At 36.0% G+C, this 26,487-nt stretch overlaps 2 protein-coding genes across 3 annotated transcripts in view; one reads left to right on the top strand and one right to left on the bottom strand.

Moving 5' to 3' along the window:
* Positions 1 to 16,726, bottom strand: part of LOC123528692 (serine/threonine-protein kinase TBK1-like) — a 37,682-nt gene extending 20,956 nt beyond the window's left edge. The window contains exons 1-6 of one of the 2 annotated variants that reach the window (XM_045308619.2): positions 16,632 to 16,726; positions 13,771 to 13,917; positions 7,909 to 8,049; positions 2,665 to 2,794; positions 2,016 to 2,106; positions 699 to 789 (exon numbers count right to left, since the gene is read on the bottom strand). In XM_045308619.2, the coding sequence (XP_045164554.2) occupies positions 699 to 789; positions 2,016 to 2,106; positions 2,665 to 2,794; positions 7,909 to 8,049; positions 13,771 to 13,917; positions 16,632 to 16,643 (612 nt within the window). In that variant the 5' untranslated portion in view covers positions 16,644 to 16,726. Of the gene's footprint in view, positions 1 to 698; positions 790 to 2,015; positions 2,107 to 2,664; positions 2,795 to 7,908; positions 8,050 to 13,770; positions 13,918 to 16,373; positions 16,471 to 16,631 lie in introns of those variants that run through there. The other variant, XM_045308620.2, reaches the window with a different exon arrangement.
* Positions 16,727 to 18,576: 1,850 nt separating this feature from the next.
* Positions 18,577 to 25,608, top strand: LOC123528693 (putative Dol-P-Glc:Glc(2)Man(9)GlcNAc(2)-PP-Dol alpha-1,2-glucosyltransferase). Its single transcript, XM_045308621.2, has 3 exons — positions 18,577 to 19,044; positions 23,364 to 23,561; positions 24,068 to 25,608. The coding sequence occupies exons 1-3, from the start codon at positions 18,892 to 18,894 to the stop codon at positions 25,130 to 25,132; spliced, it is 1,416 nt and encodes a 471-aa protein (XP_045164556.1). The 5' UTR covers positions 18,577 to 18,891; the 3' UTR covers positions 25,133 to 25,608.
* The last annotated feature ends 879 nt before the right edge of the window (positions 25,609 to 26,487 follow it).

Consider the following 26,487-nt stretch of genomic DNA (forward strand, 5'->3'; position numbering starts at 1 on the left):
ATGAAGATAGGGTCATAAATGTGGCCTCTAGAATGTTAACAAGCTTTTCCTTTGATTCACAAAAGCTCACCTGTCACGTATTACTACGTGACAGGTGAGCTAAAAACACAAACCTAAAGTCATACTCTATTAAAGAAGGAAAACCGCAGACCTAAAGCCATACTCCATAAAGCAAAGAATCCCTACACTGGCCTGCAACCAAACTCTAAAAAAATAAGGAAAACCGCACTTCAAAAACCTAAAGAAACCCGCACTCTAAAAAAACTCAGTAAAACCGCACGCCTGCAAGCATTCTCTGGAATTTAGAAATAAAAATGCAAACTCCCAGTCAAAAAAAGCAAACAATGTATTTTGGTTATATCTGCGGTTTGAAACTAGGACTACGAAACCAAAAGTTCGCGAGAAGCGGACAATATAGAGGATTTAATCTGGAACAACACTCTAGTGTAAGACGCTATGTCTTAGGTAAGACGCAACGAGTAGATCATAAACAATTAATTTTGATATCCAATCAAATATACTGATACATATTACTGGTGTCCCTTATTTTTTTTTTCGCCCCGCTACATAGCTAGGACCATGCAGTGTTCTATTTAATTGTAACTACCGTGGACCAGGAGAAAAATGAGGATCATGCAGTGTTCTGTTGAATTGTAACTACCGTGGACCAGGAGAAAAATGATACACCATGCACATACCAGGTACTCCTCAGTGCCGTAGATTGACATAAACGTTTCGTCATCTTGTAGTTCCCGCGCTGCCCCAAAATCGGTTATCTTGTACAAAGATCTGTGAGATAAAAATACAGGAAATTAATACAGGAAAGAATGCGAAACTAGCAATCTCGTAATCGTTTAAGTTATTTGTTTGATGTAAATATTTGTCGAACTTTAATTCAGGAATTTCTTTAATCTAGTAAAGACAAACATATATTTTTTAGAAAATTAATCGTGCAATCCAGCAAGGGTATGACTCAGCATTTTGTTTAGTCACGAAACTTTAGAAAAAGAAGTACGCATGGTTTTACATTAATGATGTTGCCAGGTTACCTGAGCGTTTTATGCAGGATGCTTAATTGCCATGGTAATGCTACAGAAAGAAAACTGTATTGAGAGACGTTTTATTTTCTGCGGAAGTATTGCAATACTGAGTGAAATACACACCTGATATTTTTCTGACTGAAAATGTTTTAAATATACTTGCACAAAAATGAAAAACGAGTAAAATATATAATTAATGTCTTGTAGTTTATTTTACATGTAAGATCATGAAATCCTTCATTAACACCAAATCTCACATTCTCGTTCAACACGTGCAAATTAGGCATCTAGTATTCCGTCGGTGTAACATATTTCGTACCTTCACCGATCTGCATGCCCTTCCACTGCAACCCCATGCACACAGCGTTACCCATACTAACTGTAGCGTGTTTCGAAGGACCCATAATTCTTTTGGCAGAGGATCGCAAAGCAATCCGTTCTTACAAATTAACTGAATTTTTCGCAATTGTGCTCATGGCTGTTTTATTTGAATTTTACTATCCACATCCAACCCAACTTGTTGCGGGCATGTCTTAGAAATATAGCTATTATTCGCCCGGTTTCTTTCTTTTTTGGACAGGGGCCATGGCAATCACTGATGCGGAGTTTTTTTGTTTCGGCAATCATAATGAATTCTTCAAGGACGCATAATTATTCCGTTAGTTTGGTACAAGGTCAAAAAGTAATCGAATCATAATAAATTCTCAGCATGACTTTTGAAGAAAATGTTTCCTATTTCTTTTATATAGGCTTATACTCAAGACTGGAATTGCACCCAGGCAACCATGCTATAACTTCGGACTTGCTATTTCGAAGGGTTTGAGCTGCAAACACATTATTAATTGCCTTAAAGCTAATATTAGAAAAGTAATTAATTGCCTCATAGTTGTGTTTAGTATTTAAATAGACTGCCTCAGCTTCTTTATTTCCTCATATTTATTTTTAGAACATCACTTTATTGCCTCAATATCATACCTTCCGTCCTCGGCTATGAACCTCATGATATTCCCAGGTTTAATGTCTCTGTGTATATACCCTTGTGACCGTAAATATCGCATGCCATCAGCTGTAAATCACGTATAGTAATAATGATGATGATGATAATAATAATAATAATAATAATAATAATAATAATAATTATAATATCAATAATAATATCAATAACAATTTTAATTAAATATTCTCAGCACAGGTCTCATTTGTAACAGAGCAGTGATAGACATGTTGAAATTGTAACAAAACAGGTTTCATTATTGAAACCTGCGCCAAGTTCGTATTAAAATTCTAAATGATACTGACTGACGTAGTCCCAACATGTGTCTATCAACTTCCCCTGACGTTCCGTATAATTATTACGTAATAGATAAAAGTGGTAACCCCGCGTTGGTCTAGCAAGGACCCTGGAGTGGGGTCCTGACCCCAAGTGTCTGCGGACTTGGACATAACTTACGTTTAAATCTTCCAGTTTCATCAAGAAAAAAAGCGCAGTATATAGTTTTCATCCTGATTATCGGATAGAATATTTGAACATGTTTTGCAAGTCTCTGCTGTAGTTTAATATTTCAAGACAAAAAGCCAATGTATTTCTGATAACCACTGACATGAAAGTAAAAAATAGACATACCAATATGTCTGAGAAGTAAGAGGAATTCGGTTTCCGGAAATCCAAAAGCATACTGCGGTTGTTCCAACATGGTGTAGAGAGAACCGCCAGAGCAATACTCCATAACCAGAACCTCATTGCTAGAGGCAGTCTGTAATATAATACAATAAAACCACTTGTTAATTAACATAATATCTGTGACGATTTATGACTTACGGTATATGAAGTAAGCTTTGATTCTGATACCGGTATCTTTTAGGTATATTAAATGAAATTCTTCACGTTTTCCATCGTCTGCTAGTTAACTATTTTTGTCTCCAGTTCCCGGGTAGTTATTTTACCGCGTTTTCTTCTTGCAATACCCGGTATTCACGATTTTCTCAAGTAAGATTGTTATTTATCTATGTTTCTAAAACTATACTGTAAGGAGATTGACTGTATAAATCTGCAGATGAAGTTGTAAAAACACATTATTTCAGGGAGGGCCTAAATTGTCCATCTGTTATCCTGTGATATAGCTGTATTTAAACCAGTACTATTAGAATGACCTTCATGATGTTCATGTGGGTGGAAAAAATATGTCACTAGGTCGTGGTGGGACTTTAACTGATAATTCCTCACTCGAGGTTGAATATTTGACCAATCTGACTAAAGTACATCTCCTATACGCTACGCATAGGATCTGATAACGAGCTATTCATGGCCTCGTTCTGACAACCCTTCTGCTAGCCAATCAAAAGCTACCTTACAACATCCTGCAAGCTTTAAAAAGCCATAGGTTTTGATATCAACAATTTTTATGTCGACAGATGTCAGATAGCCGGTTAGCTCAGTTGGTAGGGTACTTGCTTTGTAAATGAGAGGTCCCGGGTTCGAGCCCTGGATTAACTGCAAATTTTTCTTACTCTTTGACATTCGAACAAATTGTCTGATTGGTTCAAACCAAAATAGATTTGCGAAAATAAAAATAGCAATATTGGAAATCCAAAATATACAGAAGACGAATGTGAATGGGTCGTTCTCAGATCTTCGTTTAGAAGATCAAGTACTTTAGTCAGATTGAATATTTGACAGCATAACAAGTATTCTGATTATTTGTTTATTACCTCCCAACCACCCTTACAGTAGTTATTGCTGATGGCTTATAGCAGTATTCGAATATCAAAGGCAGATTTGACTTGACTGTGATTTAAACAAGAGTATTCATTTAGTTCTAGAAAGATTCCTCAGGCCAGAGACTAGGCTACATCTCCTTTAAGTTCTTATTTTTCGTTCACAATTACTTATCTTAAATGTATATATATATATAGTTTTTCATTTTGTGATTGTTCAAAGAAGCTAAGAGAGAGACCTGAGTGGCCATCTTATATGCTGTCTAACTATTCTAGATAAGATGCATTCAAGTTACTACATTTTTCTGTTTAATTCGGGACATAATAGAAAGCCCATTTTTTCTGTTTAGATTTTCATGAACATCTGATTGTATGTTTGCCTTAGATTTTGATAGTATGTTTTCAGTCTGAGTGGTACAGTCCATAAAATAAACAAACGTGTTTGTAAACATTGACGGATACAAACGGAAGGGGAAGAAGCATTTTATAGAAATATTTCGATGGAAAAATACAATTACATATATCGTAGTCTGACATGACCGACCTATAAGCCGGGTCAGTCTATTATACAAGTACAACAACACGGCTGACCCATTTAAACGAGCTATATACATTTGTGAATAATTGATTTACTCACGACATAGAGTGAGTAAACACTTATTGTTGTCTTGTGCAGAGGTCAATGCGAGGATTTATTGACCTTTGAAAAAAAAGTTAGCAAGGTAATATCGTAGTTACGACGAAACTGCTGACCCATTCCTAAGACCAAGATTAATGAGCGTTTAAGACTCCACCCACGGATCAATACGATGTTTTATCATTAACCATGTGACTGAGAAATAAGTACAACTTAGATTTATTAACAGACCTTTTCGGCGTAAATGTACAAGTGTACGACTACGTACATGTATTATGTAGTGGGGTTGTCTCAAGACAACAACGAAAAACTAGCTTTTATACAAAGTTTCATAGTCATGGCACAGCTGAGTCTGACCACCCTAGGAAATGGAGTTTGAATATGGAACATTCTAATACTTCCACAATGATAGAATATATCTGCCTCCTCTAATTGACATTAAGCACACACGGAAGGGAAACACACTGTTGTAAATATATATTTATAGAACATTTTTGTTCATATATATTTCAAATACATGTATACATTTTAATAAAAACTTTGCGTCTGTCTGTGAATGACCAACTGTTTCGTCTAAAGAATTTTGCAGATGTCAACGTAATCATTTTTTAAATATATGATAAACTCACTGCTTCTGATACACATCTATACATGTGCGTTTAACAGTGTTGGAATACTGAGAATATGGTTTATTATAGCCAGGAAGGAACATGAGACTGAAAGTTGAAAACTTTACAGTTACTGTTGTTCCTAAATATCCGTTATAAACAATTATCTCAGTTATCTAGGAACTTATGCAAGATCAAAAGACGCCGCGGTAAGCCATGTTGAAGTGTCTCAATGTCAAATCTGGTCAAAATGTAGGAGTATTATATGGTATGTCCGGGTTCAAGAGGTACCGGAAAAAAACACAGCTGTCACAGTTTCTGATATCAATGTGCCCTCCCTACCGGTAATATTTCATATTCTCCAATATTCATACTATGTTTGTAATGTGTAACAAATAAAGAATATAACCCAAAAGGATATATAAATAGCACAAGGACCAAATGAAACTGTTCTAATGCCCCAATATAAGGATATTAATTTTTAGTCTGTGAACGTCTGCCGATTAAATCTTGAAAAAAATCACATCGCTATCAACATGTCCGAACCGGCTGTCTAGGCCTAAGTATTACAAATTTCCTGTGAATTTACTACATATATATCATATATGAGCCGTGCCATGAGAAAACCAACAATGGCTTTGCATCCGCGCAGTCTGGTCAGGATCCATGCTGTTCGCTAACAGTTTCTGTAATTGCAATAGGCTTTGAAAGCGAACAGCATGGATCCTGACCAGACTGCGCGGATGCGCAGGCTGGTCTGGATCCATGCTGGTCGCAAAGCCACTATGTTGGTTTTCTCATGGCGCGGCTCATATAATATATTCCCTATGATTACTTAATATTTCAAATATTTATTTCGTATGTTTTGAAATAATAATAATTAGCTAGTTCTAATAACATATCTTACTGAATGGTTTGCCGGTCAGTAGTCAAAACTATTGCCCGAGATCCGAAGGACAAATGACAAATAGTTTTGACCATTGACCGGCAAGCCATTTGGCGTTTTAAAACATGATGTCTATTTTTTCTCCAGGATTTAACTTAAACCCATCAAATTTAAAGGCACTGGTCTCCAGATCGTACATTCTACGACAACAAACAAAAAAAGAAGAAGAAAAATAGGTATCAAGAAATTAATGCCTGCTTTGAAGCTTAATAACCGACGGACTATTATGTTATGAATTAGTTGTTTTTAAACTGCCTTAGTTATAAATATCTATATTTAACGGCCGTTAGATACATATTCCTCCGTGGCGGTATTAGTAAAGACAGCAGAAAAGTTTTTTATTGCTGTGGCGGCCCGGGTTCGATTCCCGATGCAGGCATCTTTTTTCCTTGATTTGGCATTTTAAGACAGTTTAGAAAAAATCATATTCTAATGTTCGTAATATGATCAAACTTCAATTTCAAAGAAAGATCATTTTTAGCCAAAATCTGGAGGTCAGTGCCCTTAAGTGTTGAACTACAGACTGATCAACAGCACAAACTATAGACATGTGATTTATATAACGAGGCATGTAATAATATAGTTTGTTAGATATTCCTTATGGGACTGAAAAAACTCTCTAATGAAAAGGCCTGAACTTTTATATTAGCCTAACTACAGTTTCCATCCTAAAAAAATGTTCTGCCAGAATTCGTGAAAAAATGCCTGTCTAGAAGATACGTATCTCGTTAATACTAGTAGTGAAGCGAACTGTAGACCGGTCACATAGCAGTCATGTTATGATATAAGGTGGAATATTCCTGAGGTTACAACGAGTAGTGCTATAGAACCTGTGCACTGCATGTCAGATTATCACAGTGAACAAGTGTGTGAAGTTACAATCCATTCCCATTAGTATGTACTGAAATACCAGCTTACATACAAAAACTTAACCAACAAGAGCTGTCAGTTGACAGCGCGCTCGACTATTCTCAGTGCTTGATAGTATAATATAAGCTATGAGTAAAACTTTAATATAACAATAAGCATATTCTAAGTCGAAAAGGGGCCATAATTCAGTCAAAATGCTTGATAGGGCTGCCTCCTCCTTTTTACAGACTGGGGTCATGATGGTGAACAAGTATGCAAAATATCAAAGCAATATCTCAACGGACTTTGAAAATATTTGGGGTGGTACGCAAACTTTAACATTTATTCTAAGTCGAAAAGGGGCCATAATTCAGTAAAAATGCTTGATAGAGTTGCCTCCTCCCTATTACAGACTGGGATCATGATGGTAAACAAGTATGCAAAATATCAAAGCAATATCTCAATGGACTTTGAAAATATTTGGGGTGGTACGCAAACTTTAACATTTGTGTGACGCTCACGCTAACGCACACGCCGACGCCGGGGCGAGTAGGATAGCTCCCCTATTCTTCGAATAGTCGAGCTAAAAACTACCAAGTCAAAAAAGGGGCATAATTTTCTAAAAATGCAAAGAAGAGTTATGCAACCTGTGCACTGCAAGTCAGATCATCACAGTAAACAAGTGTGTGAATTTTCAATACATTCCCATTAGTGGGTACTGAGATACCAGCTTACATATAAAACCTTAACCAAACATTTCTAAGTCGAAAAAGGGGCATAATTTTCTAAAAAAGCAAAACAAAGTTATGGAACCTGTGCAATGTAAGTCAGTTTATCACAGTAAATAAGTGTATGAAGTTTCAATCCATTCTCACAAGTGGTTACTGAGATACCAGCTTACATACAAAAACTTAACCAAATCGGGACGCCGACGCCGACGCATGCGCGAGTACAATAGCTCTACCTTTCTTTGAATAGTCGAGCTAAAAATGGAACCATTAAACGATTAATTACTTAAGTGGCCATATTCTCTTCCATTTAATACAAACAATATAATTTTACCCGTTGTGAAGTATCGCTTAAACAAAGAACTTTTTCTTTCAGTCTTAATACCTCAGTTTCCAGAGCAATGAGTTTGACAATATTCTCATGTCGCAAGGTGCGTAATGTCTCTATTTCCCGCTGTCGTGTGGAGAACATGTGCCGGGCAATCCGTTCATGGAATACCTTCACCGCACACACATCTCCGGATTCCTGGAAAGATAATAATACGATTCTTATACCAAACTCATGAGAAGGAAATGTTTGTAGTTTTAATAACCTTGAAAGTAGTGTCTTTTTAAAGGTCTGGCCATTCCTATCTGAGATATAAAATAAAATATGCTTTTTTTACTTAAGAGTTCAGCCTGAGTGTCCGATCCCCTCGTTCTGACAATACGGCGGTCATTACAGCATTTCCGGTTCTTAACTGGGGGTCACCTCGTACTCATTTCAGTAAAATTACTCCGAGTTCTTTTTTTATTAACTTATGGATGGAAAATGAATTAAGTTTTTCCTTTCGGTTCCCACAACAACTGCTACTGAGCAGAAATCCATTTCGTTTTTTAACTATATTATCGAAGTCAGCAGCATACAGAGGCAGAGGTAGCGGCACAAGAGATCGCCTAATTTACAATGTCTGTAAAGGCGTATCAAATTCTGACCAAATGTTTAGAAGAAACGGCTTTCTTTTTTTTCCGGCTAATGGATCCATACAGGGAAGACTGGTCTCCTATAAAGGCGGCTACGTTGTTTATGGGGGCGGACTAAGTAATGCTTTGGTTATTTTCAAGAACGTCTACTTATCGTCCACCTCTTATTATATTCAATAATTTCAGAAAAGATGACAGTTAAATTGTCATGGTCGTTTTCTCTTAAGGATCCACTTCATTCAAACCTTCTGTAATAACCCATACAGTAACTCATATATGAACGTGAAAGTAGGTCGTATGAACGGGCGGACGATGACGGCCATTACTAATCCTTCGTCTCAGTGGAGCTACAATGTGATTTGTCATAATACAGTTATTGCGTTATCTCTGATAACAAACTGATAAGATTATGCATTTTGGGTAGCTTCCATATAAGGAATGGTATTGCATGCATAAAAATGCACGCTAATAATGACACAATACAAATACAATGTATAGATCAAATACTTATATCAAAACCTAAGAAAATCAGTTAACGGTGTTCTTTCAAACCACACATACATGTATACAAGTCATGTAAATTATAAATATCGACAGTTAAAAGTCAATAACAAGTATAATACCATTTCCAATTAAAGAAGTTTTAACAGGAACCAAAGATTAAAAAATTTAAAACTCTGAAAGCCGCCTATTAACCGATATTTTGCAAAATTTGTATTTGCTGAAACAGCATTCGGGCTGAAGCGGCCCTCAGGTTGAAGCAGCACTCGAGCTGAAGCAGCCCTCAGGTTGAAGCAACCCTCATGTTGAAGCCGCACTCGAGCTGAAGCAGCCCTCAGGTTGAAGCTGTCCTCATGTTGAAGCAGCACTCGAGCTGAAGCAGCCCTCACGTTGAAGCAGCCCTCATGCTGAAGCAGCACTCGAGCTGAAGCAGCCCTCAGGTTGAAGCAGCACTCATACTGAAGCAGCACTCGAGCTGAAGCAGCCCTCAGGTTGAAGCAGCCCTCATGTTGAAGCAGCACTTGAGCTGAAGCAGCCCTCAGGTTGAAGCAGCACTCGAGCTGAAGCAGCCCTCAGGTTGAAGCAACCCTCATGTTGAAGCAGCACTCGAGCTGAAGCAGCCCTCTGCATCAACAAATTGACACAAAACCAACTGAGGCAGCATGGCACAAATCCAAGTGACAACATGCTACTTTTAACTTTGTAAAAAAATCATCATTTTGCAAAGTAATTCACTGTTTTGTGTTTGATATGTAAACTATTAAATGTATGAGACAGACATGAAAGAATCCATCCTAGACAAAACTCCATCCTGCTCATTTTTTTAGCAAGGCAGACAATCCCGTCCCCCTCCCCAACTTTGATTTTGTTAAATAAAAACTTAAAAATTAAAAACAAGAGCTGTCACTAATGGTGACAAATGCCCCCGCAGCACCTTGACCTTTGACCTGGTGACCCCAAAGTCAGTAGGGGTAGTGTACTCAATAAATACTATCAGCATGTGAAGTTTGAAGTTCCTGGGTGAAGTGGTTCGCATGTGAAGTGCCTTCATGCAAAAAGTTAACGTTGGCCCCTGTGACCTTGACCTTTGACCTGGTGACCCCAAAGTCAGTAGGGTTGGTGTACTCATAAAATACTATCAGCATGTAAAGTTTGAAGGTCCTGGGTGAAGTGGTTCACGAGTAAAGTGCCTTCATGCAAAAAGTTAACGTTGGCCCCTGTGACCTTGACCTTGACCTGGTGACCCCAAAGTCAGTAGGGATGGTGTACTCAATAAGTACTATCAGCATGTGAAGTTTGAAGGTCCTGGGTGCAGTGGTTCGCAAGTAAAAGACCTTCATGCAAAAAGTTAACGTTGGCCCCTGTGACCTTGACCTTTGACCTGGTGACCCCAAAGTCAGTAGGGGTGGTATACTCAATAAGTACTATCAGCATGTGAAGTTTGAAGGTCCTGGGTGCAGTGGTTCGCGAGTGAATTGCCTTCATGCAAAAAGTTAACGTTGTGACGGACGAACGAACGAACTAACTAACTAACGGACGGACGGACAGTTGAAAACTAATATGCCTCCCTTCGGGTGCATAAAAAATCAATCGAAATAACAATTTTTGAAATGATAATTATCACGTTAATGTTTATAATAATAAAATTAGGGAAAAAAACACATCAAAAGTAGGATTTAGTCTACCTTAGTCAAATTGAGCAGGGGTTGGGGAGAGGGGTTGGTGTGTCCAGTGGAGTGAGATTTCTGTTCGTATTGAATGTGGAAGTGGATTCAGCACATGCAAGTACCAGTTTTCAAGCACATTTGCTGGAGAAAAAAACTTTAACGAAATTCCCTGCGGCAAGTATGTAATATTCTCATATATGCAAATGAAAAACTTCCCAATAGATAAAGAGCTGAAGAGTATTTAACCTGACAGAAAGTTTTGGCGAGTTTAAATGTGTTGATTTGAGGGTTTACGCTGTTATCAAATAAATGGAAACGTTGATAACCGACATAAAACTCAACGGGAAAATAAATAAGATATTGCAGAGTACTAAACAAGAGGGTCATAGTGGCCCTAAGTCGCTCACCAGACCTTTACTATTTGTCCTCGAATATACGTATGACACACTGAATTATGAATGGTAATATTTGTGTTTAGCATACAAAAACCTAAAACAAGTCAAGTGCCCCCGTACGTACCAAGTTTGATGGGCAATCAATTGATTCAAGAGACGTTGTTTAAAGGTGTTTTTTTTCTATTTTTAGCTCTAACTACCTCTAAATGGGGCCAAGTGTCCCAGTTTGAAAAAAAAAAGTTGAGAAAGGACCTTGCCATGATATAACAGACCAAATTTGACGAGGATCCATCCAGCAGTTTATAAAAAGAAGTTATTTAAAATGTTTTTTTCTATTTATAACTTTATAACTAGCGGTCCCCAAAAGGAGCCAAGTGCCCCTATTTGAACAAAATTGAGAAAGGACCTTACAAAATGCTACAGACCAGGTTTGTTGAAGATCCACTCCAGCAAAGCGAATCATAAAAAAGAAGTCGTTTAAAGGTATTTCTATTTTTAGCTCTAGCTACCCCTAAAAGGATTCAAACGCCCTCATTTGAAAAGTATTTAGAGAGGACGTTGCAATGATGCAACAGATCAAGACTGATGAAGATCTATCAAGTGGTTCATGAGAAGACATTGTTAAAGACTTTTTCTGTGTTTAGCTCTAGCGGTCCCTGAAAGTACTTCAACAAAGTTGAGAGGGGACCTTGCTAGGATGCTAAAGACCAAGCTTGATGTAATTCTGACCAGTAGTTTCAGAGTAGAAGATGCTTAAGTAATTTGTTGATAACAGCCGCAGAACGTCTGACCATCCGCCTGTACCTATTGCTCACCCTGAACCCTTGATTAAGACGAGCTAAAAGTACAAGATCGACATTTTAATCGAGTATCAGAATTATTTGTACTTGATAAAGACTGATTATACCCGTGACCGCCTACGTTTTAAAAAGATCATGATTATGTACTATTTTGTATTCTTAATAGTACACGTATATTCATTTTGAAAATGTTTTGCTTAATAACCAGGTATATATAGGTCATACATCAATGGTGCGTGGCGGATATAAAATGGGTAAGCTTAAAGAATAAGTGAACAATTTGCAGTTTCAAATATTAAATTTCGGTGACCCGTAGAAACAGCCGCTGTAGCGCTTTGACCTAATTACGACCTAATGTGTACTTATACAAACAATTTCAATAAAACAATATTTTGTATAATGACGCAAACTTGACAATTCAGTCAATTTGAAAATGAAATTGAGATTTTTCTCAATAAGGATGTGGTATAGCGTTGTGCGTTTTCCGTACACGGATGCGGTCACTGAGGGGAAAAAAAGAAAATTTATCGTCTGTCCGACTAAACAAAAACTAGAGTTAAAATGACTATAAAATACTATATAGTCTCATATGGCGGAAAATTCGATCTAGACTTTAAAACAAGAGGACCATGATGGTCCTGAATCGCTCACCTCTTCCCACATGACCCAGTTTTGAGTATGACGTCGTTTTTTCTATTATTTGACATAGTGACCTAGTTTTTGAGCTCATGTGACCCAGTTTTGAACTTTACCTAGATATTATCAAGATAAAAATTCTGACCATTTTTCATGAAGATCCATTGAAAAATATGGCCTCTAGAGAGGTCACAAGGTTTTTCTATTTTTAGACCTACTGACCTAGTTTTTGAAGGCACGTGATCCAGTTTCAAACTTGACCTAGATATCATCAAGGTGAACGTTCAGACCAATTTCCATGAAGATCTTGTGAAATATATGGCCTCTAGAGAGGTCACAAGCTTTTTCTATTTTTAGACCTACTGACCTAGTTTTTGATGACACGTGACCCAGTTTCGAACATGACCTAGATATCATCAAGGTGAACATTCTGACCAATTTTCATGAAGATCTTGTGAAATATATGGCCTCTAGAGAGGTCACAAGGTTTTTCTTTTTTTAGACCTACTGACCTAGTTTTTAAAGGCACGTGACCCAGTTTCGAACTTGACCTAGATATCATCAAGGTTAACGTTCTGACCAATTTTCATGAAGATCTCGTGAAATATATGGCCTCTAGAGAGGTCACAAGGTTTTTCTATTTTTAGACCTACTGACCTAGTTTTTGAGGCACGTGACCCAGTTTCGAACTTGACCTAGATATCATCAAGGTGAACATTCAGACCAACTTTCATACAGATCCCATGAAAAATATGGCCTTTAGAGAGGTCACAAGGTTTTTCTATTATTTGACCTACTGACCTAGTATTTGACGGCACGTGACCCAGTTTCGAACTTGACCTAGATATCATCAAGGTGAACGTTCTGACCAATTTTCATGAAGATCTTGTGAAATATATGGCCTCTAGAGAGGTCACAAGGTTTTTCTATTTTTAGACCTACTGACCTAGTTTTTGAAGGCGAGTGACCCAGTTTCGAACTTGACCTAGATATCACCAAGATGAACATTCTGACCAACTTTCATAAAGATCCCATGAAAAATGTGACCTCTAGAGTGGTCACAAGCAAAAGTTTACGGACGCACGGACGCACTGACGCACGGACGGACGACGGACGACGGACACCGCGCGATCACAAAAGCTCACCTTGTCACTTTGTGACAGGTGAGCTAAAAAGCATTACATCTTTGTAAAACCATACATTTAATCCATAGAAAATAATTCTTCAAACTGAAGCAAAATATAAGTGTACATATATTTTCCAGACGTCTCTCGTCATACAATACCTTATGCCGTCCAAAATAGACAACGGCCGTGGCCCCTCTTCCAAGAGCGTCCGCGGTATTCCAGATGTAGCTCTCTGTCTGTTGCAATGACCCAGTCTTGAAGCTGGTCGTATATCCCGCCGCCGCTTGGACGCCACCGCGCTTCATCTGTAATTTGAAATGATCATTTAACTACATTCTCACTCTCGACTCTTCCCTAGTGCTGGGATCAAGTTGGTCGCGGTTTCCTCAAGCACCAAACCATGGCCCTAGTGCGGTTAAATAAGTTCTACGATTTCATATATATATAAAGCTTTTATATAAGATTTAACTCCAAATAATAATTAAAAACTTCCGCATTGACCAGTGAAGATAGAGGTAAACGCCCAATTGTGGGCACCAAACGCCATAGCGCAAACATGGCAAAATAACCCGATGAAATCTAGACGGCATCGAAGCATTTCGCCACTTCGAATCTTACCATCAAACACTGCACGTTATGCCTAGCGAAATAGTACAACAAAGTTCTTTTTAATATAAACTACAAAACTCTAAAACCACTCCTAATTTTTACGTACTGAGGGTTGGTCATAAATTTTCTATGAAATAATATACACTTTATATTAAACCTTTAGCCTGCTGGCGGCAACTGATTTTTCCTTTGTGACCAGAGCAGACCAAGATCAGCCTGCACACCATGGTCTGCACTGTTCGCTATTCAGTGAATAAATTTTCAGCGAACACCCCTTTGAATAATAAGTGGTGCTGCCCAACCTAAATGATGGACAAGTCCATTTTAGAAATTTAGCAGGCTAACGGTTAAATCTTTAAAACCTGTATTGACATCATAACTGCCGTTACGCGGGATGTTTCTTTTAAACTGGTTATTGCGTAATCCAGAATTTGTGTCTGTTCAAATGTGTAGCACTATTCTAAAAAATAGAATGTAACATTAATCACTGGTCTTTCTAACCCTAAAGCAAGTCCTTACATCTTTCTTATCCAAAATAACCTATACATTTACTCTTTACAGAACAGAACAGAAACCGTGTAAAAAGACTTTATAAAAATGTTCATTATCCATCCGGTATACAAAATTCAGAAACATAATATACAGCAAACACATACTGTTTACAAAATTAGACTATGTTTCAAAACTAAGACGTTACAGTAATATACAAAGAGGATGTATGTGAACTGTAGATAAATAACTGAAGTTTTCCATGAGATGGTTGTTTGAATATGATAAGAATAAGATTAAGAAGTCCTTATTATCAATTAATACCAAATCTATGAATCTATACAAATTAGGTATCCCGTAGCGAGTTTATATTCTTATTTCTTACGTACATCATTGCATCAGGGAAAATACATACAAAACAGAGTGATACTCATCCTCAATATCACTCAACGTACAGTATACACAAGAGTGTTCCCTACTTTACCATAAAAGCAGTAATCATTCATAATTAACTCCATCGAAATCGCTTAATGACTTTATTATTAAACATCTGTCACCTTTGGCTAGAGGCTGATTATGCAATAATAACTTAAAATTTACATGTCGATGTGGACTTCCACAGACTTGACGTTATAACTGGGAAAAAATAGAAGCTGGTTCCGACAGGAAAAGTAAAGTGAAATAGTTTCCTTAAAATGTAACGTTTGATTTACTTGTTGTTGTTGTTGTTTTTTTTCCAAAGATAAGCCTGCTGTGAGAACTGCCGCATTTAAAATACTTTGTCAACATCCCCCACGCACAGATGAAGTTTAATTTTAATACTGACAGATATTACGCTACAATTCAAAACTGTCCAGAGTTGTCCTTTCCATGAAAAGGTATAGGCAATGTCCGCTGGGTGTATGATTTCGGGCATTCAATGCAGTTGAAATGCATTAATTAAATCCCCTATAAACGTTAGGGTATCTGATTAGCTGTTTTTATAAAAATTTACAAGAAGCCTTCCTCTTCCTTGTTGGAAAATTACACGGTTTAAACTCATGAAAACAAATCTTTAAAGGTAAACCTGAAAGACTAGGAAGTTTCAATATGTTACTTGAACTGACAGTCTGTCAACAAAGGTCATCAAAAATATGTTCATTTAGAATCTAATATCTTGATATATACGGTCTTCATTCAAAATATATCCATTCATTAATGCTGATTTTAGTACTTAGATCTATATTTAGTTATTAATGTATGTTTAAATAATAAACAAAATAACAAAGTGCAGTCGCACTTACTCGTATGACATTATTCTGTTCACATTTTACAGTATGTACGGTATCCAATATTGGGGGTTTCCCATGCTTATCCGTCAGGCTATTAATAGATCTGTATCAAATATAATTAAATATATTAAGCTATTAACCAGCTGAAATATTAAGCCATGCATTAACTGTGTTTTGCAGAGTTCTTTGTACAACACCATTTCAATGCATCAATATAAACTCACCAAAATCGAATGAAATTCACTTTTGAATTTCAACTGTATGCAAAAGTAGGCCATACACTGTTTATGTGTGTTTACAGGAGTGTACAAACACTTGCAATGCAATCGCAAGTTTTAGTGTGTTGTGTTCAACTTATCCAACTATTTGCGATATAAAATAAAGATATTTACCACAGTGTTAGGTTATCCAAATACATTTTCCCTGCAAAAGGTTTCAGTTTCGTAAAATTGTATGTAAACATGTATGCCAAATATTGTAATACCGTAATACCTCCAAAATTATGTGATACAAAAACCAACAAAGTAATTAATCAGTTGCACCGTTACTGAAATGTCAGTGTTGACAGTATTATGTATTAGAGCTATACATTTGAGTTCGTATATGCAATTACGTTTTACACAGACATAAACATTTTTATTTCTTCTCACCATTGGGATCATTTTGGTAAAATCATCCTTCACATCCACCTAGGCAGAAACAGCACCACCAGAATATTCGTTATCATCATCATCATCATCATCATCATCATCATCATCATCATTCCTGACCTGCATAATAGTAAAGCAGGTTCAGATAAAATTTGTAAAACTTTACGTAGCTCTGTAGGCCTATCACGTTTTTTCCCCAGGATTTCACCATTATGATTTACTAACAAAACTTTTGCTGAAAAAAAGCAAATCATACAAACAGAACTTTTCTTTTTAAAGTCGCTTGTTGACCCATTTTTTCTCAATTTTTGAGAGAAAAAAATCCGAAGAAGTATGAATCATATTTGGTGTGGCCTTGACACATCATTCAGACAAAGAAGTATAAATACATTTTTTATAGCTCTTTGATTTAGAGTATAATTCAAATACAGATTATCAAAGTAGAACAACATAAAGCGTCGGTCTCGTGCTAATTAAACTTAGAAGATGCAGCCGACGAAGTGGGTTAATAAATACATATAATATCATGTTATCGAATAGTTTAAAATTCTGGCCGCGGGTGCGATTGAACTTGTTTCTAGTTCAAGTATAATGGATAAGCACTTAAATAATCGAAACTTAATGTTGCACTGGCATGTTAGCAGCAATAAAAAATACAGTACAAGAATAACTAAAACAATAACGATTATTATTATAAACTTATACTCGAAAATCATAACGTTGCAATTATGCTGGTGCGAAGCTGCAAAATAGTAATATTCTTCAAAAAAAAAAAAAAATAATAATAATCGGATAATAAGGACGTCAATTAATGTGATAAACATGTTTTGAGAATGGCATAGTCGCGGTTTTGAGTAGTTTTCATTTGAAATACGCGAAGGTCAAACACAAAAAATTTCATACCAAATGGAAATAACTAAACTTAAGAACTTTGTCTTCTCTTTCTTTTGATCCATTGCTTCACACTTTTCATGTTATATATCTCTGAACACGGCTACTGAAATGTTTTTTTTTCTACAAGAAATGTGAAAATGCTCCCATGTAGTGACGACGATGTGTATTTCAGGTTGTTCGCTGGTTTCCTACGAAAATTTCACAGTATGAGATATAAGACTTATGTCAGGTCTGTATGTACTAACATCTCTGTCTGTATGTACTAACATCTCCTGTCTTTTATTTGGCGAAAAACGGCGATTTCCTTTGAGAAATACATGCACCGCCAGGGGCGCTCCTCAGAGGAAATGTGGACCAGGAACGATTTTATTTTTCCGCCAAACGAAATAGTAGGCCTATATACATACCTGATCTTATATTGTACTTCGAAAATTCTGTAGGAAACCCGCGAACAACCTTAAACAATCCTGACCGGTGGCGCGATGTGTCGCCTTTGAGGTCCAAATGCTTCGAAAAGCTTTATACGGCCGGAATGCTAGATTAATACGGTGCAATTCGCTACTGAATAGAACTTTACTTACTCTGATATTTTCTTTCGAAAAATGTCTGTCAAATATCAACATATACACAACCTGCAACCATTTCCACAGATCCGAATTTTATACGTCCTCTGTAATTTAAAGTTATATATGAAATACTTAATATCTGAATTTGCATCATTTCTGTAAATGGATATATGTGTTGGTCAGGGGAATTTTTAAGTTTGTCCGTGACATCAGCCAGATATCTTAACTGACATAATGTTCTATTCAGTAGTATCAGGAATAATGTTATATCCCTAGCGGTATCAGACTTTGTAGAAAATATTTATTATTTGTAAGAGTTCGAAATTCAATTATTATCAAAGATATTAAAATTCTTACACGGCCAAAACGAAAGTAGAATTTTTACAAAATCAGGTGCGTAATTGGTTCAAATTGTCAGTCTGGTATCAACATATGTAAAATGAGCAAAATGCATTCAGAACTAGACTTAGTCTAAGGTGTTTTGCGTACAAAACCAGTTGTATAGGCTACGTACATAAAACGTAACTTAAATCGTGCCTATATGCCCTATATATTTCGCTATAAAACTATTACAAATATTCTTTGGAATAAAATGCGAAAGAACTTCTACATTATGCTAAGACAATGTTGTTTCTTGGTGGCAGAAGATTTTGCAGTGGTCACGAAAATATGGGGTAGGTCAGTCGTAGAACTTGCCGCCAATAACAAAATTGTGGTATTTAGCCTAGGCCCAAAACAGCAATCGTGATATTTACAAATTGTAAAATTTCAGTTCGCTCATCGGACTTACTCGGAATAAAATGATGTTGTTATTAGTAATATTGGGGATACTTTTCTGCATAGGGTCTTTAATGACCTTCAGTCTTGTATCAGATGTACAAAATAAACCGTACATGGATGAAGTCTTTCATGTACCTCAAGCGCAGCAGTATTGTTCTGCGAATTTTACACACGTAAGTGAAAGTTTCGTACCCAATAGTTTTCGTACCTAATAATTTGCGACCAGTCTTAGCGTACATTGATAGAAGGAAACGGCTACAGTTTTCTCTTAATGTAAAAAAAGACAAAGCCACAAAACAAACTGGAAGAAATCAGAGTTTAGAATTTTTTTAATTAGGAGGGTAGAATGCACTTCTGTCTTAAGTGGTCCCGGTTACTATCAAAGGCATATGAGGGGGCCCCATGTGATAATTGCTACTGCACAATAACCTGTATTTTTGCAAATATTTAATTGCCATATGTTTGTGACAGTTTGCTACATGTAATTGAATAGTAATTTAATTGACAATCATTTTTTTTTATTATTATTTTAATTAATTAATTACAATTAAAATAATTGATTTTTGTCTCGATTATTAATTATTTTCAATTAATTAAAAAAAAATGTAATTAATTATAATTACTGGTACTGATGATAAACCCGGACAGATGATAAAGTCGACCACCTTGGAAATATTCGATTGCAATCGGTTATTTATAAAATTGAACACACCATCTAATAGTTTCCACTTACAACACCAACTGGTGTAAACAAAAACAAAATTGGTAAATATTCTGTATAAATAAATGACTTACATAAATTTGTATAAAAATATTTATCCAAAATTACTGGGGAAGAGGGTGTTTTTTTGCGCATGCTTACTGTCGAAACATGAAGGCCTGACATTTGTTAACTTTTCATTACTTGATCAGGAATGACTGTTGCAGCTTTTTGGAGAAAGTTTCAATATAATAATGCCAAGAAAATTTTGTAAATGACAAAGTGTTCGAATTTATCATCAGTCAACGTTCATACAGTCCCCTTTTTACATACCCCTTTCAGATCTCACTTTATGTGAGTTTGCTTACTAAATATAAATTTGAATTATGTAAAGTTTTCAGCAAAGGTTAAGCTTTATTTTGATGCCGACCATTGATTTCAATTTGCAGAAATAAAAGAGTTACAGGTAAAAAACCTCATTTTCTGTTCGGGTTTATCATCAGTACCAGTAATTAAATTATAATTGTAATTGGACCCAGGTCTGTACGGGTAAGGCTTCGAGGGACGGCAACTATAAAAACCAGGTTAAAAAGTAAGCCATCATGGTAAGCGGAAAGAGTAAGGCTAGAAGAAAGCGGTTATTAATAAAACCGGGCCGCCGACGCCGTACAGATAGCGATACCGTTGTACGAAACACGAACTAAGAGTTAATATATTACGATGAATCGTGTGTATAACTTAGATTTGAATTAGAAAAACACTGGACTTTATGGTGCCAGGAGTTTCTTTGTGATGAGTTAGACTGCGTATTTTTGTGTATGCAGTGAGCCTTAATAAAGTATACATGTGTTCATACGTGTTACAACAGAATATATGCAAAGTACCTTGCAGTAAAAACTCTAGAATGCCTATGAACTGATCAGACTGCTGAGGGCAAACTTTGACTTATGCACAATTTAAAAACAGACAAAATGATGAAGCTATTTCAACAGATTCTTATTTCATTCTTCACCTAAGTTTACGGTAAATTCTCTTTTAAATATTGCAGTTAGGAAAATGTTGTAAGCATTATATTGAATTCTAGACCAAGTTATTGCTTGCCATCTGTTGCATGTTTTTGGTATCACAGTCGTTTTCCTTTCAAAACTTCAAAACAGTTTCAGAGAAATGAATCACTACGTTATTCGAAACCATCAAGTAAATAATTATACAGAGACAAAAGTCTTGTGACAGGTGTTAAGGCTGAAATATAAAATCTATATCACGAAATAATGATAAAGGAATTGTGCAGACGATATTAGTAATTAAATATTCACTGGTTCTGAGTATTTATTGCACAGATAGATAGATAGATAGATAGAGAGATAGAGAGAGAGAGAGAGAGAGAGAGATAGATAGAGAGATAGATAGATAGATAGATAGATAGATAGATAGAGAGAGAGAGAGACAGACAGACAGACAGACAGACAATTTATTCAAACAAAAGGCAATATGCACACATGTATATCCTAGGTTTCTAAATTACTTTCTGGTATTTATAACATGTGTAAAAATGTTTAGTTTTGCTCATCTCGGGACTAGAGGGCTTTCACTTCCACTACCGTCAATCAAACCGAACCTGCAACATTTTCGATGTCGTGTTGGGTGACCTGTGGTTTTCCACTTTTTTATTTTAAAGAAATCAAGGTATTACCGTATTTCAAACGTATTAAGGTGTACGACATATTTATAATCATTTCGCACGTTACATGCCATGAATATACTATCATTTTAGATTCCCTACAGTTTGTTAACTCAGCGCCAGGTTATAGTGATTAGTACAGCCAGTCTGCCTAACCCTCTGACCTGTGACATTCCGTGCAAAGCATAGTTGTAAAGTCGTATAAATACTATAGCCTACTTATTAACGGTTAATAATGTTACACACTGATAGCTGCACGAGGACTACATGCAGATATAGACTTGTCATAGTGCACTACTGGGGGAAATATAAAGTGGAAGTATTGGACTGGGAAATTCATGGCATGATTAATTTTGATTGATGTATTTTTTTCTGCAATAGATTTTGGGAGATGAGTGTAAGGGCATAAGAAGGCGGCTGGAATTGAAATTTGGTTTCTTTATACTAACCCCTCCCTCGACAGAGTGATGTAGGGTTGAGTAAGTGCTTTGCAGTATAATGACACGGAAATATATAGTCATAACGGTATGATTTCCATGTAGAAATTAATGAAGTGATAGTTTATATGACTGAAATTGAGTGTTATACTATGCCAATGAGGATAAAAATATAGGGTACCGTGTGTAATACTTCTCAGTATTCAACGCTGCATTCTTCGTGCGTAATCGGTATCCCGACCTATCCTAAATTTTTGACCAGACCCTAAATGTTTTTTGGTCTTTGAGATTTTTTTTTTTTATTTTTAATAAAAAGTTTAAAAAACTGCTCATTCTATGCTTTAAAAATGGTCAGTGATATTAGAAATTATTCGTATTCATTTTTTCTTTTTGACACAAAAATAATTTCCGGAAAGTCTCACTGAATAAAAAAAGAATTAAAAAAACTGCGGCTGCCTACTTACTACCTATTTTTTTAGGCATGTTACCGGACACAAAGAATTATTTAGGCCTTGGGAATGTACATGTGAAACAAAAATTCTTTTTTGTGTGTGTGTGTGTGTGTGTGTGTGTGTGTGTGTTTATAAAGTAAGCAAATTGTGGATTAATAGACCAAGCCTTTTTTCGATGTCCGTCATTTCTTTACCGACATTGTGGAAGTTAAACTACAGAAGAAAAAAAACTAACTAAGAAAACACTGAACTTTATGAGGCCCGCGAGGAATTCCTTTCTTCAAAATATAACAACTTCTTGCACAAAACGTGATTATGATATATAGTATATTATGATAACGATACAAAATTTCAGAAACTTATTAGAAGGCTCGTCCTTGCAATAGAAAACAACGCTATCTATAACGACTTCCTGTGTATAAGTTTACAAATAATATAACCAGAAAGAAAACGCAGTCTTAACTCATTCATCAAAGAAATACCTCGCGGACATCATAAAGTCCAGTGTTTTTTTTTCTAAATTCTAAATATCTAAGTTGATATCGACACGATATCATTCGTAATTATATTTTCCTTCCGTAAGTTTCCGTACAATCGGTATCGGCTATTTCCGTGGTTTCGGCCGGTCCGGGCCGGGCCGGGTTTTATTAATAACCGAAGAAAGCCAACCTTGAAAACATTGTCATTAAATAAGAATCTTCTGAACAATGCAAGTCCCTCCTAGATAGCAACTTTTCACCTCTTGGTGGCATGTGGATAGCCTTTAAGTTCAGGATCATCAGCATTGTTGAAAAGCATGTCCTAACCAGGCTGATCTCAACACACTTTGGGTCTCAAGCTTCTACAACTGACTACATTGTATCATAGTATGAATTGATAGTTACATGTAGTAGTAAACAGACAACATGAAAAGTATAATAAGCTGTAAAAGAGAATTTAAGGATGATCTGAGTTACAACAGCAGCCAGTTATAACACAAATCTTTAGACACATTATTTCATATTCAAATGATATTAAGATAAGTACAGATGTCAGCACTGGGTTGTTACGAAAAATGTATTTGTGCTAAAAAACAGCAATTAGGCATAGTAAGATATTCATTATACCTAGTTAAAAGTTTTCCTGAAATTTAAATTGAATAGTGATTTACTAAAAGAATACAGACAGGTGATGTTAATAAGTTGAATGTTGATTTTCATGCATTCACTCTGTTGAATTTCAGTGGGACCCAATGATCACCACGCTACCAGGACTGTACCTGATGTCGGTTGGTGTGCTGAAGCCAGTAGCTGCTATCTTTAACATCCCAGTAATGGAGCTTTGCACAACCTACTGGTTGAGAACCACCAATATTCTATTCACATTTGGCAACTTTTACCTGATCTATGCAGTCCTTAGGAAACTTCACAATCCAGTTTTCGTAAGTTCTTTAACCTTTACCCTGCTAAATTTCTAAAATGGACTGGTCCATCATTCAATTTGGACAGTACCACTTATTATTCAAAGGGGTGTTCACTGAAAATATTCTGACTGAATAGCGAACAGTGCAGGCCATGATTAGACTGCACGGATGTGCAGGCTGATCTTGGTCTGCACTGGTCGCAAAGGCAAAATCAGTTGCCGCCAGCAGGCTTAAGTTAAGAAGTCTTGGTATTTTGGAAAGGTATACATGTGAAGTTACTATCCTTTGACTTGGTAGGAAAGCAAAATTCATATTCTAAAAGAAACTGAAAATGTTGTAAGCAAAAGAGGAATATAGTCAGAAGTCTGTACTCGGTCAAGAACAACATTTTGTTCTTCTGTGTATTTATATCTTTAAAAGAATTGTTCGTGCTAATTTTATCAGTTGCTGCAAATTTGTATTCGTTTTGATTAGCTTCATTATCATGCATATTGTAATATTTGTGTAATATTATATATTTCTAGGACCCTGATGGAATCAAGATTGCTATGACGACCTTAGCTCTCAGCTTGCTCCCAGTATTGTACTTCTTCACCTTTCTGTACTACACTGATCCTGGATCTACATTCTTCGTCCTTATTATGTACCTCTTTTGTCTCCATGGCAACCACTTTATGGCAGCCATATTGGGTACAGCAGCCATATTTTTTCGACAGACAAACATTATCTGGGTTATTTTCATGGCAGGATTGGCTGTAAGAAAGGAGTTGAGCTTATGGCTTAAGCAAATTTGTGATAAGAAAGATATGAAATTGGATGATTTAAATGACCTTGACCTTTTGAAGGTCACTTTCACAGTTATACTTGATTGTGCAAAGAAGAAAAGAAATTTGTTGTTTTCACTGTTGCTTAATATTCTGAAAAATGTATGGGCATATTTGTTAGTTGGTGTAGGATTTGGAGTTTTTATCATTTTGAATAAAGGAATTGTTGTTGGGGATAGAACTCAACATGTGGCTGTGATGCATTTTCCACAGCTATTTTATTTTCTCACAATGACAAATTTCTTTGCAATGTTCCACTTGTGTTCACCATACAAAGTCTGGGAATTTTTGAAATTTTGCATTAGGCATCCATTATTTTTATTGTCGTTTACTGCTGTAGCTTTTTTAATGATACATTATTTCACATATGAGCACAAATATCTCTTAGCAGATAACAGACACTATGCATTTTATGTGTGGAGAAAACTATATCGTCGGCACAAGTATGTGAAGTACATCTTAATTCCAGCTTACCTATATTTTTTCTGGAGCGTTTTAGATGAGTTAAAGGGTAGAGATATATACTGGAAAACTGTATATTCTGTTTGTGTAATAACATCGGCAGTACCGCAGAAATTGTTAGAATATCGCTACTTTATACTACCTTTCCTTATCTTCAGAATGAACATGCGTCACGGAACCGCGGTGGGACTATTTCATGAAATTTTGCTGTATACAGTGGTAAATGTTTTGACTGTTTACATGTTTGTTGAAAAACCTTACAAATGGCCTCATGAAGATGGAATACAGAGATTTATGTGGTAGTAAAAAAATGTAATGCATTGAATTGGAATTAATACTAGTCAGTTTTTAAAGAAATGCTCAATGAGAAAGATGCAGTAATTATAATGTCTCCCCATATGTGCGAAGATATATTAATTTTGTCTTGTCCAGCAGTGCAGGCTTTCAGGTTTGTCCAGGCTACACCGCTGAAACTACTGTTGAGATTTCAACCGAACTTTGTAGGAATGACAAGTATCATGGCTAGTTTTGCAAATTGATGGCATTTTAGATTGAAATGCATTTTGGTGAAGTTATTGCATGGCAGGCTTGGGTATAATTACATGGGATTGTGTTTGAGTAAATTACAATTACATTGCCTTTTCAAATGTAATAAATTACATTGTGGTTACTTCTGTGGTTACTAACTTACTTCTGTTAGTTTAAACAGTATTTTATTGCTATATTATTATTTATATTATTAAGTAAGTGATTACATTAATAAACAATAGTAATACTAATTCTTGTTTGTGAATGTTATCAGTTACATTACAGTTACTTTGTCAATGTAATCATGATTACTTTATAATTACTTATATTACTTTATAAATGCTACTAAGAATGTCATACTCAAATATGTAGAACTATTTATTGAGATACACATGTAAATGAATTAGAGATGGAAAAAGGAACAATGTTAACTGCTGTGGGGAAATGTAGCCTCGCAAGTTTCAGACAGATTGCATGAAGAAAACGAGATTTACAGCCCTTTATACTTAGCCCTTTATACTTTAATATCGCATAAACAGTGTTTTCTTCCATTTTCTGTCTGTCCAGAGTCATATCTCAGACATGGTTTGAAGGATTTTAATAAAACATGGTTGTAATGTAAACTGGCTTAAGAAATAATTTATAGCAAAAGAGTGTTTTATCACTATTTATGCAATATGGGCGGTTATACGTTGCCAAATGTGAATAGAATATTGGTGGTTCTCAACCAGTAGGTTGTGCAAAGATCCATTACTGGGATGTTAAAGATAGCAGCTACTGGCTTCAGCACACCAACCGACATCAGGTACAGTCCTGGTAGCGTGGTGATCATTGGGTCCCACTGAAATTCAGCAGAGTGAATGCATGAAAATCAACATTCAACTTATTAACATCACCTGTCTGTATTCTTTTAGTAAATCACTATTCAATTTGAATTTCAGGAAAACTTTTAACTAGGTATAAGGACTGCATAGATCAGGTAAAAGTTGGGCGTAATAATTTTACGAGGGCACAGCCCGAGTGAAATTATTTTTACGACGTATTACCGCCCGAGTGTATAAATAGTGTTAAAACACGGTTTTGCTATAAATTATTTCGATTCTAATATGCCCTTAATCTAAAACAGTAGA

Source organism: Mercenaria mercenaria, chromosome 13 (assembly GCF_021730395.1).
Source record: "Mercenaria mercenaria strain notata chromosome 13, MADL_Memer_1, whole genome shotgun sequence".
In the NCBI taxonomy this organism is placed as follows: Eukaryota; Metazoa; Mollusca; class Bivalvia; order Venerida; family Veneridae; genus Mercenaria; species Mercenaria mercenaria.

Coding starts and splice junctions, on each gene's coding strand:
- LOC123528693 (XM_045308621.2), top strand. CDS start 18,892: ATGATGTTGTTATTAGTAATATTGGGGATACTTTTCTGCATAGGGTCT. Junction 19,045..23,363: donor GTTCTGCGAATTTTACACAC/GTAAGTGAAAGT, acceptor GTTGAATTTCAG/TGGGACCCAATGATCACCAC. Junction 23,562..24,067: donor AACTTCACAATCCAGTTTTC/GTAAGTTCTTTA, acceptor ATATATTTCTAG/GACCCTGATGGAATCAAGAT.